The sequence below is a fragment of the Garra rufa genome, chromosome 7 (assembly GCF_049309525.1).
Source record: "Garra rufa chromosome 7, GarRuf1.0, whole genome shotgun sequence".
Taxonomy (NCBI): domain Eukaryota; kingdom Metazoa; phylum Chordata; class Actinopteri; order Cypriniformes; family Cyprinidae; genus Garra; species Garra rufa.
In genome coordinates this window covers 9,176,400-9,192,825 of record NC_133367.1, presented here as the reverse complement: position 1 = coordinate 9,192,825, position 16,426 = coordinate 9,176,400, and the positions used below count along the sequence as shown (strand labels likewise).

The 16,426-nt window shown below is 44.1% G+C and overlaps 1 protein-coding gene across 1 annotated transcript in view; it reads right to left on the bottom strand.

Annotated features, from left to right (window-relative positions):
• The window catches only part of LOC141337909 (uncharacterized), an 831,413-nt gene that overhangs the window by 133,118 nt on the left and 681,869 nt on the right, over positions 1-16,426 (bottom strand). Inside the window, exons 19-21 of the mRNA XM_073843485.1 lie at positions 5,542-5,712; positions 4,559-4,732; positions 4,084-4,254 (exon numbers count right to left, since the gene is read on the bottom strand). Coding sequence (XP_073699586.1) covers positions 4,084-4,254; positions 4,559-4,732; positions 5,542-5,712 — 516 coding nt within the window. The remainder of the gene's footprint in view (positions 1-4,083; positions 4,255-4,558; positions 4,733-5,541; positions 5,713-16,426) is intronic.

Here is a 16,426-nt window from a genome sequence, read left to right as displayed (position 1 = left end):
CTCCCTGCAACTTGGACCCTGACCACCTCTGTGCACACTTGACAGAATGCAGACAGCTAAGATGGGTCCAGTGGGGAAGAATTTTTTCAAAGAGGCGGCTTTCCCCCGCTTGGCGGCGGCGTACGCCCGCTTGGGGGCGGCGACCACCCGCTCTGTGCCTGACGCGGCGGTGACCGCTATCTCTGGTCCTGATGAGGCGGCGACCGCTCACGCTATGCCGGAATGGATGGCGACCATTTATGATCATGGATGGACGTTCGCTTGGCGACGACGGCATGGGAGGCATACCTTCCGGGGATTGCAGCCGCTGATGTTCCTCTGGCGGTGTTGCCAGCTCACGTTCCTGTGGCGGTGTCCGTCCACTCTGTTCCCGAAGCGGCGGCGACCACTGGCTCGGGTGCTGATGATGCGGCGACCGCTATCTCCATTCCTGATGCGGCGGCGACCACGCTCTCTGTTCCTGACGCGGCGGTGACCGCGCTCTCTGTTCCGGACGAGGCGGTGAGAGGGGGTGTCTGCATTCTGTCACGTGTGAGAAGGAGGTGGTCTGGGTCCAGATGCAGGTAAGTATTTTTAATTTACAAAAAAACAAAATAAACAAACAAACAAAAGGCCAACACGGCACAACACGACATAAACTGAAACACTAAATAAACAAAACAAGAAACACAATCTAGAGCACGGGTCAGACAGACATACGGAGACAATGCAGACAGAATGATGAATGGGAAAGGAGAGTTCTTATAGTCTGAGTAATTGTGACCAGGTGAGAGCTTTGATGAGTGCTAATGACAAGACAGGTGTTACAATCAGGGAAGTGCAGTGCAGGGAAGGGAAAACAGCGACCTCAGGTGGCTGAGGGAAGCCCCACAGTCCAGATCATGACAAAGATGTGAGTTATTTATCCAAGTTACGATACTTCACTTGATAGCATTAACTACATTAGTTAATATGAACTAATGATGAACAACTAGCATTTAATAACCTTGTATGTTTTATGTTTTAATGTATGTGTCACAAATCAGGCAGGAACACACAAACAACGACGTAGCAAAAGATGTATATTTAATAAATCCAACGGAATACAGGCAGACACAGGAACACCAGGGGAAAACATCCATTTAACATCAAAGACAGACAAGAGTACTGGGAAAACACACACACCTTAAATAGACAGACTAATTACAGACACAGGTGCAGACAATAAGGGAGAAACCAAAAACACTCAGTACAGCGGGGGAAAATGGGAGAAACCAACAAGAAAGTCCGGGGTGTGACATTACCTCCCCCTCCCGGAAGGCACGTCCTCGTACCGACAAACAGACAAAAGGAAACAGTACAAAGTCTTAGGAGGGGGCTTAGGTGGAGGACGGACTCCCGGGAGGAGGGCACAAGATGGAGTCCAGGGTGGTGATGAAGGGAGGAGCCAAGGAGGTGATAGGAATGGGCTGGAGCAGGAGGAGCCAGGTGGGACCCAGAACTCAGCCATGATGGGACTCCATGAGGCCGACAGAGGCGGACCAGGTGGTGGGAGTGCCCGAGGCAGAGACGGAAAGCTGAAGATCTTGGGTGACACCGCGGATCCGTAGGGCCAAGGCGGAACCATAGGCTCTAGCGACCAAGGCGGAGATGGAGATCCGGAGGTCCGTGGCGGAGCTGGAGCGACAGAGGAGGTCCACCATGCCGGTGGGACAGAGCGACGAGGCACAGCCGGAGGAGTATAGTCCAGAGGCGAAGGTGGGGCGACGACTGACCAGGGCGGAGCCGGAGGGACGATGGAGCCCGGTGGAGCTGGTGGACCGACGGGCGATGGCAGAGATGAGGGAACAGAGAGCCGGGGTGGAGCCGCAGGGTCGGAGGGCCGAGGCGGAGTCCAGGACTCTGAGGCTGGAGGCGATGGTGAGGGATCCTCCAGCCATGACACCGATGGAGACTGGCTGACCAGCGGCGAGCCCACTGCACAGATGGTGGGCTGAGGGTGAGCAAGGGGACAGACAGTAGACAGGGGGAAATCAGGAAGGCTGGACAGAACCAGCGGAGATACAGGACTGCTGGACCGAACCAGAGAAGATTCAGGGCGGCTGGACGGAACCAGCGGAGATTCAGGGCGGCTGAACGGAACCAGCGGAGATTCATGCATAGACAGAAGAGAGAGGGTGGGTGGGAAATCCAGGCAGACAGGTATATCTGTGACGAAGTCTATTAAGTCCCCAGAGTTGTGCTCATGCTCACCCCCAGTGGTGGTGCAGTGGGCAGGGCTCTCTACCGCCCTCTCTTGTTCCACAAATCACTCCACCGTCGCGGATGTAAAGGCCGGCTCTCGCACCTGGTCGGAAGTTTTGAACACCATCAGCGCTCCATACTGCTGTCGCTCCGGGCTCTGGCTTTCCGTGTACGAATGGCTCATCATCCGTGGGTCAGGGTGGCTGGCTGGGCTCTGGGTCCGTAGTGGTACAGTGTCCACTCCACAAACGTGGCGAAATCCGTTCGAGGGCCGTCCTCGGACAACGGCGCTCTGCATGACGCGTTGAGGCTAGCGTCGTAGAACGCACACAGCGCGACGTCCGGGTAGATGGTGGTGTTTGCTACAAGCTGGAACATGATCGTAAATCCCTCGAGCGGTAAATCCCCCTGCTTCAGCCGGAGGAGGATGAATTCTGGTCGGAGGAAGAGATCCATAGGGGAAACACACTACAGAAACAAAAAGACTGAAAAACAGAACGAAAAACAAAACTGGGTGGAATACGCAGTCTGTCACGGATCAGGCAGGAACACACAAACAACGACGTAGTTAAAGACGAATATTTAATAAATCCAACGGAATACAGGCAGACACAGGAACACCAGGGGAAAACATCCATATAACATCAAAGACCGACAAGAGTACTGGGAGAACACTAGGGATGCACCGATCCTTATCGGCCGATCATGCTTGCGCGTTTTGTCAGTAAAGCCGGTTCTGTAATCAGCGGTAAATGCCATCAGGTGCGTGATTTCACGTTGAGCCGTATATACTACACACAGCCGTTGTTTACCGACGAGCTGCGCAAATCAATGTTCATTATCAGTGTGAATGTGCGCAGCTCGTCAGTGAACAACGGCTGTGTGTAGTATATACGGCTCAACGTGAAATCACGCACCTGATGGCATTTACCACTGATTACAGAACCGGCTTTACTGACAAAACGCGCAAGTGATCGGCCGATACGGATCGGTGCATCCCTAGAAAACACACACCTTAAATAGACAGACTAATTACAGACACAGGTGCAGACAATAAGGGAGAAACCAAAACACACAGAACAGCAGGGGGAAATGGGAGAAACCAACAAGAAAGTCCAGGGGTGTGACAGTATGTTTTAACATTTACTAATATAGTTTTTAAATTAAAAAGTTTTCTGTTAATTAGTAAAGACACTGTGATCTGACATAAACAATGATTAATTATATAAACTAACATAAACAGATTAATAAATGCTGTCAAAATATATTTAATAGCTAATGTTAACTAATGAAATTGTTACTGTCTACTATTGTCATAAATCACTTTAGTCTCACAGATCAATGCTTAAACATACTGTAGACTAAACAATTACAAGTCAACACCAAAGACAGTTTGTTTATAAAAAATATTATACTTTGCACATGTGTTTATTTAATGAATAAATGTATTTTTTAAAATTAAAAGCAGTTATGGATAGTTGTGAAAAAACACTTGCATACCAGCAATCAGTAAACATGATAACATTCAGCAGTCATATGTTTATCTGACTTTGAATCATATTTCTAAATAAATATATATTATAAAACTCTAAGACCTTTTTTAATGAGGCATCAACATATGGTAGATAGACAGTGCAGCACTAAACGTTCACAGTATTTGCATCCGCTGCACAAAACGATGTCCCTAATTTAAAACTTTATGCCATTTTTCATTGCCTGATCAATTTTAATACTTCACATTAAAGTGGCTTTTAGTAATGCTGAAAAAAACTGCTCTGACACAAATATGGAAAATTATCAACTTCAATAACAGTACTATTAAAAGTAATGTAAGATTGTAAATAAAGCAGCAATACTCACATCAGTGTGTTGAGTTGACAGTGTTTATCCTCCAGTAGAGCAGCGATCTGATTCAATCGTGTGTCTCCTAGTTCATGTTTACTCAGAGTCAGCTCTCTCAGGAGTAACGGGTTTTTACCCACAATTCCAGTCACATACTGACAGCCTTCATCTGCAGCAGGACCCAAAAACCTGCAGAAGAGAAGATGAAGCAAGCGAGATGAATTTAGTTCTGATTTAAAGGTCCATTGCATTACAAAAATCATTAAAAAAAATGTTTTTCTAAAATGAGATCTAGTAATTGTAAAACATTTCTTTAAACATTTAAATACACAAATACATAAATATTTGAAAACAAAGTCTAATAGTCACACTTATTGGAAACTAGAGGGACACTCAGTTCGAAAGGTTTAATTGATTATTGTATAGCTAAAAAAAAAAAAAGAAGAAAATTCCCATTTTTAAAGTTCTGTAAGATTATTTGATCATGTCTCACCTCAGTGTGTTGAGTTGACAGTTTGGATCCTGTAGTAAATGATTGAGCTCCTTCACTCCCGATTGTCCAGGATCATTTCCTGTGAGATCCAGCTCTATCAGGTGTGAATGGTTTGATCTCAGAGCTGAAGCCAGAGCTTTATAACCTTCTTCAGTGATACTGCAGTTTGAAAGCCTAGAACCAGAATGAAAATGTCACATTCAGATCTTTAATCAGTTATTCTAGAAATTACCTATACAATGAAAATCACTAAACACAATTATATTTAATTCCATATTCAAATGATCTAAAACTTAGTTAGTATCTCCAGCTTACAGTCACTTTCAAGCTTTAACCTTCTGATGCTCCTCATTTGTGAGGTAAACTTGTGGTCTTTATGGTCAAAATCGACTGAACACCTGCAGTGTAAAATTTTGTTTCCAGTAAAATCAATGTAATATATTTTTGTTCTATATAGTACTGTGCAAAAGTCTTAGGCCACTAGTATTTTGGCTAAAAATAGTTTTAAGTCAGTAATTTCTATCGTTTGCTGTAGTATGTCAGTAGGAAATATCAGTTTATATTTCCAAATTATAATTTTGCCATTAATTGTAATGATCAAGTGAGATGTTTGTTTGCACAAGGAGTCTGACAACAGCTAGTGCTCCACACTGAGATCTGATCTCATCATCAATTTCCAATTATTTAATATCCAATTATATATACAAACAGATGCATCACCATGGATACAAATAAGCCAAATGGATGTAAAGTTATCCGTAGCTTGAACATTGCCAAATACAATCAGTAAATGATAAAGCACAACGCGTAGGCTTAGGACAGTGTCGATAAAAGACCAAATCAGAGAGAGAAAAAAACCCTATGGCAGGCATAAATATGAAAGTATCTCTATGCACAACATACAGACTTGTTCATTATCCAAGTCTGTTTTTCACCTTGTGCTTTTGTGGAGCTCAATTTTAGTCTACTGTCACACAACTTACCTCAGTATCTCCAAATGACACTTCATATTTTCCAGTCCAGTGCAGAGCAGCTTCACTCCTGAATCCTGCAGATTATTATTGCTCATGTTCAGCTCTTTCAGATTGGTATCTGATCCAAGAACTGTAGCCAGAGCTGAACAGCTCTTGTCTGTTAAGCCACAATCATTTAACCTAAGACGGAAATAAGACTACAGAATATTAGATTAAATACATTTGATAAATACATATTTATAGTCAATTTATAGCTTTAATTACAATGATTTATACATTTGAAAGTGTTAGTTCTATGGCTTCAAGGAAAAGCATTACTAAGTGAATACTGATTAAACACCTTAACTATTATGGTTGTTATGGCTGTTAAACATGTTGTTAAAACACAACACTGTATACAGAGTGCTCACAAAAATATGCACAGGAACGTTTGAGCAACTGCCTATCAGCGGCTACCACAATGACCCAGTATTTGGTACTACTAGTACTGCAGAAGGGCTGGAATTATAAATTAAAATAAACCACAATCACTAGTTAGCTGATTATCTGTTGACATTTACTGCACACATTTGAGTGGACATATGATGAACTGACCATCATCATTCAAAAAAACTTTTTGGAAAACAAGAGGAGAACAGAACTCTTCATTGTCAGTTAAAGAAAAATGCTAGAATTTTGTAAAATAATTTTCCAGAACACCAAGATTTTTCATGACAACTTACAGAGCTCTTTTGCAGGTTTTGATGACTGCTGATAATCTAATGAGACACTCGTCTGATTTCTTGAATTTCTGAAGCTCAAACTCCTCCAGCTCCTCCTCTGATGTCAACAACACAAAGGCCAAAGCAGACCACTGGGCAGGTGAAAGATCAGCAGATGAGAGACTTCCTTTGCTAAGGTGGGTCTGAATGTCTTTCACCAGAGTTTGGTCGTTCAGTTCATTCAGACAGTAGAACAGATTGATGGATCTCTCTGGAGACAGATTGGCTTCAAATTTCTGCTTGATGTACTGAACTATTTCCTTTTTGCTCTGGTCATTGTCATCTTCCTGTGTCAACAGACCCTGTAAGAGTCGCTGATTGGACCGGACTGACAAACCAAGGAGGAAGCGAAGGAAAAGGTCCAAGTGTCCATTATCACTCTCTACCGCCTTGTCTACTGCAGTCTTAAGAAAATCAATCATGTTTTTTTTGGGCTGGAGTGACAGTCCAATAGAGAAGCGAAGGAAAATGTCCAGATAACCACTGCCAGTCTCAAGCACCTTGTCCACTGCAGTCTTGAGCAAATCAATCATGGTTTTACTTTTGTTTTCCTGTTCTATAGACTCATGAACAAACACACTTATCTTCTTTATGTCTAGAAACAGATGTGCATAAAGAGCTGCAATAAACTCTTGAATGCTCAAGTGAACAAAGCAGTACATGGTACCAAGAACAATCCCAGTTTCCTCCTTAAAGATCTGGGTACACATGCCTGAATACACTGATGCCTTATAGACATCAATACCACAGGCTTCCAGATCTGTGTCATAGAAGATCACATTGTTTCTTTCCAGCTGATGAAAGGCCAATTTCCCCAGTGAAAAGATGGCATCTTTATCCCAGGAAACATCTGGTGTATATTCTCCATCATACTTCCGTCTGCTCTGCTGGATCTGAAATCTGAGAAAGTGTGTGTACATTTGTGTCAGAGTCTTAGGAATGTCTTCAGTATTTGATTCCTGCAGTGTTTTGGAGACATCATCAGCCTGATTGTTTTTCATAACATTATGTATTTTCTTCTCTAAAATGTTTTGAAGAACAGTGGCTGAAATCCAGCAGAAGACTGGGATGTGGCACATGATAAAGAGACTCTTTGATTGTTTTACATGATCGATGATTTCTTTGGCCAGATTCTCATCTATGATTCTTTTTCTGAAGTACTCCTCCTTTTGTGCATCATTGAATCCTCGTATCTCTGTCAGCCGGTCGATACAGTCAGGAGGAATCTTACTGGCAGCTGCTGGTCTGGTGGTGATCCAGATTAGAGCAGAAGGAAGCAGATTTCCCTTGATGAGGTTTGTCAGAAGAACATCCAGAGAGGCTGGTGAAGATACATCATGCAACGTCTCATTATCCTCAAAGTTAAAAGAAAGTCGACATTCATCTAATCCATCAAGAATGAACAGTATTTTCTGGTTCCTTCTTGTAAGGTTCAGATGTTTTTTCTCTGAGAAAAAATGAGTTATAAGGTCCATCAAACTTAGTTTTTCTTTCTCCTTTAAGTTCATCTCTCTAAATGGAAGAGGAAATATGAAGCTGATATCCTGATTTTCTATTCCTTCGGCCCAATCCAGAACAAACTTTTGCACAGAGACTGATTTTCCGATGCCAGCAACTCCTTTTGTCAGTACAGTTCTGATCTGCTTGTCTTGTTCAGGTGCTTCAAACACATTTCTGCACTCAACCTGTATTTCTTGTGATTCATGACGTCTGGAAGCAACTTCAATCTGTCTTACCTCATGTTCAGTATTGACCTGTTCACTACAACCCTGAGTGATATAGAGATCTGTGTAGATGTTATTCAGAGGAGTAGAGTCACCTTGCTTTGCAATTCCTTCAAACACACACTGATATTTCTTCTTTAGGCTACATTTTAGCTGATGAATGAATAATAGCTCATCTAAATACAGAAACAAAAATACAGACTTTTTTATCTTATTTTCTCTCCTATATTTATAAGTGACTGTCTGACAAATTGTTGTGAGTCTTTTACCTTCTAGAGTATCAGCAGCTTCATCTTCCTTCATCTCTCTCAGGAAGTAGAGTGTGAGATCAAAAGCTGCTTCTTTGATACTGCATCTGTTCTCATTAAAATCCTTCACACAGTTTTGCAAGTCCTCTTTTTGCAATATTTTCTTAAACTTGTCCAGTTCTTTCTTCATAAATGTGATTATTCTGCTCTCAAGATCCTACAAATCAAAACAAAATTGAATGAAAGAAAAATTTATCCATATGTGGTCAAAAATTTTTATTCAATAATTAAAAATATTCATAATAAATAAAGTTGAGACAAACTTTAATTAGCTGTAAATATTAATAAAAATAGGTTCTTGTTCTTATTTTATGGGTTCTTAAAAATAAAATTTTGAAATAAAAGGTTTGTCACACTCTTGTTCAATAATATATTTGTTTATTAAAATTATGAAATATTCTTGAAAAGTGTTTCATTACCTGGAAGATCTGCAGGAGACTGTCTGAAAACTTCTTGTGATTCCTGTGAGACTGTAAATCTGGATCTACTGTTTTATACTGAAGCCTGACAGTAAATCAAATGAATCAAAATACTGCATTTTTAGGACAAATGTGACCAAAAGGTCTTGTAAATATTTTAGCAAAGTGAAAAACAACACTGTGAAAAATATATGAACTACAAAGTTTTATGATAATTATTAACTGATAAACTTTCTAACAAAGTCTATGTTTAAAGAAAATGAGACATGAAATACCATTTGGTTCGTGATGCTGTTTCTCCAGTGAGGTTTGGTACTCCACCCTTTGAATGGTCACTCTTCACAGACACAGAGCTGGACACATCTGAGCCTGATCTTACACTAATGACACAGAGAGAAAATAAACTTTACTACAGGAGGTTCATCTGTGTTTTATATTGGCACTCATTCTCTCTAGTCCTTTACAGAAACACTTGCAGAGTTTAAAAGATAGCAGTCATTCTTGTTCACATACTCTCATTTGTTTTAACAATTCTGTAAAGTACTTTAAATGTGAGATTTACAAATATTTGACTGATCTAAATAAAGAGATTTTATTTTTATTTACTTTTTTAACTAAAATAGAAGAAATGTCAGCACTACATTGTTAGCATACTTCAATTAAATGGCCCCTATGACATTTTAAAAGTTCATCACTTTGTTTATTGAGTGTACCAATAACAGCAAAAATGGCATCGTAATAATTATCGTATCTGTTTGACCCCGCATCCAAGTCTGAGCTGAACGTTTCACAGTGATAAGCTTTTAATTTGGAACTCTCGTACCTTTCAGATACAATCTCATAAAGTTATATTTTTTCTTCTTCACTGTAACAACTTTATGTCCTGAAGTGCAGACATAAAATACAGTTATTTAGGTGTGGTTGATTGTATTTTATTTATTTACAGTTTATTCAGGTGTGTATAGCTCAGGTTTGTATGCACTGCAGCTCCATAAAGCGTGCTGTACACAAGATAACCTTTGGGTTAACGGCTCAGAAACAGCATGATAAATAAATCTTAACCACTGATTCCAATCAAAGCGGGTTTGCTTTCGCATCCAAACACACAGCGTCTCCACAACATGACAACACTACAACTCACTGAAGACTCGTCTTCTCTTTGTGGAAACCTTTGGACAGCATTGGGATGCAGACATTTGTGAAAGTTATATCTGGACTTCAGTCATTTTAGTCATTTCTGGATCAGTGTTCTCTGTTAGATAAAATAAATCACTTTGCAGGAGACTATGACCTTTGTAACTCTGAAGATCTTACACAAACAAATACATTACACACAGGAAAATGAAGACATTAAAAAAGCATCATATGACCCCTTTAAATTAAGTGTTCAGTCATATTTAACGTCTGAATATACATTTATGACCTAAAACAAACATGTGACATGAAATAATTTACTTAAATATCTGAGGAGCGATTGTAAACTTGGTTAGGTTGTAAATGATGATCCAGATTTTCAGTTCTCAGATATTTATCATCTATTGGCTACTTTTTAAATATTTATGTTATTTTTTTAATTTGGAAGTCATGAAGCTCTGAAGTTCTGCAAAGCATTTGTAAATATAAAACAAGGTTTGTTAAGGTTTTGTTTATTACAGCAAACATTTGAAAGTCCAGCAGTGTTTAAAATGATTGTCTGAAAACAGACTCAGCCTTACCTCTGTTTGTGTGAGAGACTCATCTCAGATGGAGAGTCCTTTCCTCGCTCCTCTGACATACTGCAGATAAACTTCCAGAGATCAGCACTGGGTTGAGAATACTATCTGCTGATCAGTTTGACCTGGAGATGATGATCCTTAATTAGATCAAGAAATATCTGGAGTTAGCAGCAACAGCAACAAAAACACTGTATAAAAAGTGAGTTACAAACAAATGGAATGTAGAATAACTAAATGATCTTCATGAGAAATGACTAGTTTAAAAATACTTTCAATTCCACATTACAAAAACAAAAAGCAGAAGCAAAATAAAAGTGCATAAAACAAAAGTGAAAATATGAAAACCCCTTCAGAAACAGAAAAATTTGTTTTCAATAACCCTATTTGGAAAACTTACTTGCAGTATTATCTAAGAAAACGTAAAATGCTTATTTTTCTGTGCTTTAAGCTTGTAGCTTGTCAGCAGTTCATTCTCAAATCCTTTAATGGTACAGACGAATCAGATTTGTGACTGTCACGAGTGGCATCAGCTGACTAACTGACTAACTCAGCCACCACAGTTTCTCCAGAGCAGCTGATGGTGACACAGCTGTTTCACAATTAGCTAGATTCACCGCATGAAAATTATCCTGTTTTTTGTGTTTATTCTAACCTTTTTAATTCCAATAACGGACACAAATCTGTGTTTTTAGAGCAGTATAAGCTTTTTTACTGTAGTCGCGACGTTTTATTGAGTTACTTTTATCATAACACACATGTAGCGGCTACTCCGTAGTTACCAAACGCCGTTGAGAGGCTAAACAAGAACTCAATGCATTTGCGACGCAACAATAAAACATCCGTGAGGCAAAACTTCTCTTGGTTGTTCTGATTTATTGTACGGACTGAAGATATCAAGTTTTGTTATATTACGTTGTTGGTCAACAAAGAACACATCGTCCCTGCTCACCCCCTCTCCTTCCCAACTCTAATTGAACAGGTGATTAATATTCCCAATTCCACAGATCTAATTAACCTCTCCCATGCTCCTCCATAATGTGATCCAGTTGGGGGGTTGTCACGGTTCTCACATCTGCCGTGTCCTCATGTCGCGTCATCTGTGTGTATGTATGTGTGTCATTACGTTGTGCGTCACTCTGATTCAGCGCAGCTGCCAATCAGTCCCGCACCAGGTGTCATGCATTTCCCCACGGCTATTTATACTCACCCAGATCTACTCTTCCCCGTCAGATTGGTCTCCTAGATCACCATTGTTGGATGTACGTGTTGGATTTGTCTTCGTGTGTGGAATTCGTCGTGGGATTGTCGTTGTCTTGGTTTCACTGGATTCACGCCTGCACCACGGACTCTTCACTCGTCATCTCACCTGCCATCTAGCCTCTGTGCCACTCAGCCGGGAGATCTTCACCACCACCATTGTCATCGTTGTTCATCTTGGTTACCCTCAATAAACTGGTTATCCTGCATTTTTGCTTCCTCTCTTTCTTACCGCTACAGAACAATCTGACCACCAATGGAAGCAGCAGGCACCACACAGGGCACCCGCGGAGAATGCACTCCGCGAATGCATCTCCCGGCTGGAGATTCAAGAGAGGAACACCGCCATCTCAGGGAATGCCATCAACACCCTAGTGGCACAGGTGTCCAAGCTGACCCAGTCTTTGCACCAGATGCAGTTTCTCACTGCGCCGCTCACACCGCTTGCCCCGCCCGCTCCGATCGCCCCACCCGGACCATCTGGGGCGTCACATCAACCGGAGCCCCGCCTTCCCCCACCGGACCTGTACGGAGGTGAGCCGAACTTCTGCCGAGCTTTCCTCACTAGATGTTCGATGCACTTTACGTTACAACCCCGCACATTTCCTAGTGAGGAAAGCAAGGTGGCGTTCGCGCTCACCCTGTTGAAGGGGAGGGCGGCATTGTGGGGAACGGCGGTGTGGAAGAACCAAGATCCTTGTTGCGCCTCGTTCACAGCACTCTCCGCCGAGATGAAACGGGTCTTCGACCGCGCGGCCTCTGGCAGAGAGGCTGTGCGGACACTGGTGGATCTCCGACGGGGGGGAGGTCCGTCTCTGATTACAGCATTGAGTTTCGAACCCTGGCAGCGGAGTGCCGGTGGAACGAGGAAGCGCAGTGGGACATGTTCCTGCATGGGTTGGCTGACTGCGTCCAGAAGGAGATCTACGTCCTGGACCTACCCACCAACCTCAACGGCCTGATAGACCTGGCACTGCGGGTAGATGCTCGACTCTCCCGAGCCAAGCGACGATGGACATCCGCTCGGCTCCCCCCTGGGGAGGGCTTTCCACCTCGAGCCAGCGGCAGCGACACGGTCAGCCCATTCAGCGATCCCGAGCCCATGCAGGTGGGTCCAGCTCGGCTTTCTCGGGAGGAGAAGGAGAGGCGGAGGTCCCAGGGCCTTTGCCTCTATTGTGGAGCAGCTGGCCATTTCGCCTTTAGCTGCCCCGTAAAAGGGCCAGCCCGGCAGTAAGTATGAGGCTACTGTCGGGTGGGATCTCCGCTAACAAGTCCTCGTCCAGCAACACCTCCACGCTCCTCCCGGTTAGGCTTAGATGGCAGCAACAGGATCTTCACTGCACTGCACTTCTGGATTCGGGAGCCGAGGGTAACTTCATGGATTTTTCTTTTGCACTGCATAATCATGTTCCCGTTCATCCCCTCACAGAAACCATCGCCGTCCACGCTCTCAATGGCCACTCCCTTCCCACCATCACCTCTATTACTGATCCTGTTACTCTCACGGTGTCTGGCAACCACCGTGAGAGTATTTCATTTTACATTTTGGACTCCCCTCACGCACCCGTTGTTCTTGGACATCCCTGGCTCGTTAAACACAACCCCCGGATTGATTGGCAGCTGAAATCGGTGGCTGAATGGAGCATTAAGTGTTGAGTCTTGTCTTGTGTCTGCTTGTTCATCTGTTTCTAGTTCTGTGTTTCAGGAGAAGGCGGCGGATCTGAGTAACGTGCCCACGGAGTACCTCGACCTGAAGGAAGTGTTCAGTAAGTCTCGGGCTGCTTCTCTCCCTCCTCACCGTTCCTATGACTGTGCTATAGAGTTATTACCAGGTACGTCTCCGCCTAAGGGCAAGTTATATTCACTTTCAGTTCCTGAAAGAGTGGCTATGGAGAAAAACCATTTCTGATTCTCTAGCAGCCGGGCTCATACGACCCTCCTCTTCTCCAGCGGGGGCGGGATTCTTTTTTGTGGGGAAGAAGGACGGATCTCTGCGACCTTGTATTGATTACCGAGGGTTGAATAATATTACGGTAAAGAATACTTATCCTTTGCCGTTAATATCTTCAGCCTTCGAGAGGTTGCAGGGAGCGTCCGTCTTCACGAAATTGGATTTAAGAAATGCTTATCATTTGGTCCGCATCAGGGGGGGAGATGAGTGGAAGACTGCCTTTAACACCCCCAGGGGGCACTTTGAATACTTGGTCATGCCCTTCGGCTTGTCCAACTCCCCAGGGGTCTTCCAGGCACTCGTCAATGACGTGTTGAGAGTTATGGTCGATCAGTTCATTTATGTCTACCTGGACGACATATTGATTTTTTCTTCTTCTCTCCAGGAACACGTTCAACACGTCAGACGAGTGCTTCAGCGGCTGTTAGAGAATGGGCTTTTTGTCAAGGCGGAGAAATGCGATTTTCATGCACAGTCTGTTCCTTTCCTAGGGTACATCGTGTCGGCCGAGGGTATGCGCATGGATCCCGAGAAGGTTAGAGCTGTGGTGGATTGGCCAACCCCAGATTCCCGTAAGGCCCTGCAGAGGTTTCTGGGTTTTGCCAATTTTTACCGGCGTTTTATTCGCAATTACAGCCAACTAGCCGCACCTCTGACCGCCTTGACCTCCCCCAGAACGACATTCAGGTGGTCAGACGCAGCAGAAGCTGCGTTTGCCAAACTTAAAAGTCGCTTCGTTTCGGCTCCCATCCTTGTCACCCCTGATCCATCACGTCAGTTTGTGGTGGAGGTCGATGCGTCAGAGGTGGGGGTAGGTGCGGTGCTATCCCAGCGCTCACCCGCGGACGACAAGATGCATCCTTGCGCGTTTTTCTCACATCGTATGTCGCCAGCTGAATCAAATTACGATATTGGTAACAGAGAGCTGTTGGCAGTCAAGCTAGCATTGGAGGAATGGCGCCACTGGTTGGAAGGGTCGGGGGTACCTTTTATTGTTTGGACTGATCACAAGAATTTAGAATACATCAGAACTGCCAAAAGACTGAACTCTAGGCAGGCTCGGTGGGCACTTTTTTCGGACGCTTTAATTTTACTTTATCGTACCGCCCGGGTTCTAAAAACACCAAACCCGATTCTTTATCTTGTATTTTTGACCGCTCCGATCGCCCGTCCACTTTTTCCTGAGACACTTATTGTCTCTGCCCTCATCTGGGAGGTCGAATCGAAGGTTAAGACAGCCTTACTAGGGAAACGCCTCCGGCCGGTTGCCCACCGAACCGTTTATTTGTACCAGAGCGCTTATGGTCCGAAGTTATCCAGTGGGGACATTCTTCCAATGTGGCTTGTCATCCAGGGGTTAGTCGCACCTTACATTTGGTCAAACAACGATTTTGGTGGCCTCTTATGGCTCGAGACGTTCGCAGTTTTGTCTTGGCTTGCTCAGTTTGTGCCATTGGTAAGACTTCTAACAAACCTCCAGATGGGCTCCTACAACCGCTGCCTATCCCTTCGAGACCCTGGTCCCATATCGCTCTAGATTTTGTTACCGCCCTCCCACCCTCCCAGGGTAACACGGTAGTTTTGACCGTGGTGGACCAGTTCTCGAAGGCGGTTCATTATATCCCCTTGCCCAAATTACCTTCAGCCAAGGAGTCAGCGTTGGCAGTCGTAGACCACGTCTTTCGGTTACATTGCCTCCCGACGGACGTGGTCTCCGACAGAGGACCCCAATTTGTGTCCAAATTTTGGCGAGAGTTTTGTAAACTTCTGGGGGCCACTGTTAGTCTCTCTTCGGGGTTCCATCCTCAAAGCAATGGACAAACTGAGAGAGCCAACCAAGATTTGGAGAGAACGTTACGATGTATGGTCGCTAGAAATCCTTCCTCCTGGAGCCAGCAGCTGTCTATGGTGGAGTACGCCCACAATTCGTTACCAGTATCATCCACGGGCCTATCCCCATTTGAAGGTAGTATAGGGTACCAGCCACCAGTTTTTCCCAGTCTGGAATCCGAAGTCGTGGTCCCCTCTACCCACGCCTTTGTCCAGAGGTGTCATCGCACTTGGACCAGAGCCCGTGAGACTCTGGTCCGAGTGGGAGAGCGCACCAAGGCTAAAGCCGATCGCCACCGGTCTAAGCCTTCCGTATACGTCGTCGGTTCTAAAGTGTGGCTTTCTACCAAGGATATTCCATTGCGTTCCGTTTCGAATAAACTTGCTCCCAAATTTATTGGCCTGTTTCCTGTCACCAAGATCATTAGTCCGGTGGCAGTCCGCCTCAAACTTCCTCCAGTGTACAGGAGAATTCATCCCGTGTTTCATGTTTCCAAGATTAAACCTGTTTTCTTTGCACGAATTAAACCGCCAGTCCCGGTTCCCCCACCGCCGCGACTCGTAGACGGGGTACCAACCTATTCGGTCAATCGCATTCTGGACTCGAGGCGGAGGGGACGCGGATTTCAGCACTTGGTGGACTGGGAAGTTTACGGTCCGGAGGAGAGAAGTTGGGTACCTGCCAGAGACATTCTGGATCACTCTCTTATTGATGATTTCAATCAACAGGTACAGGAGTCTGGGAACGTCAGGAGACGTTCCTAGGGGAGGGGGTACTGTCACGGTTCTCACATCTGCCGTGTCCTCATGTCGCGTCATCTGTGTGTATGTATGTGTGTCATTACGTTGTGCGTCACTCTGATTCAGCGCAGCTGCCAATCAGTCCCGCACCAGGTGTCATGCATTTCCCCACGGCTATTTATACTCAC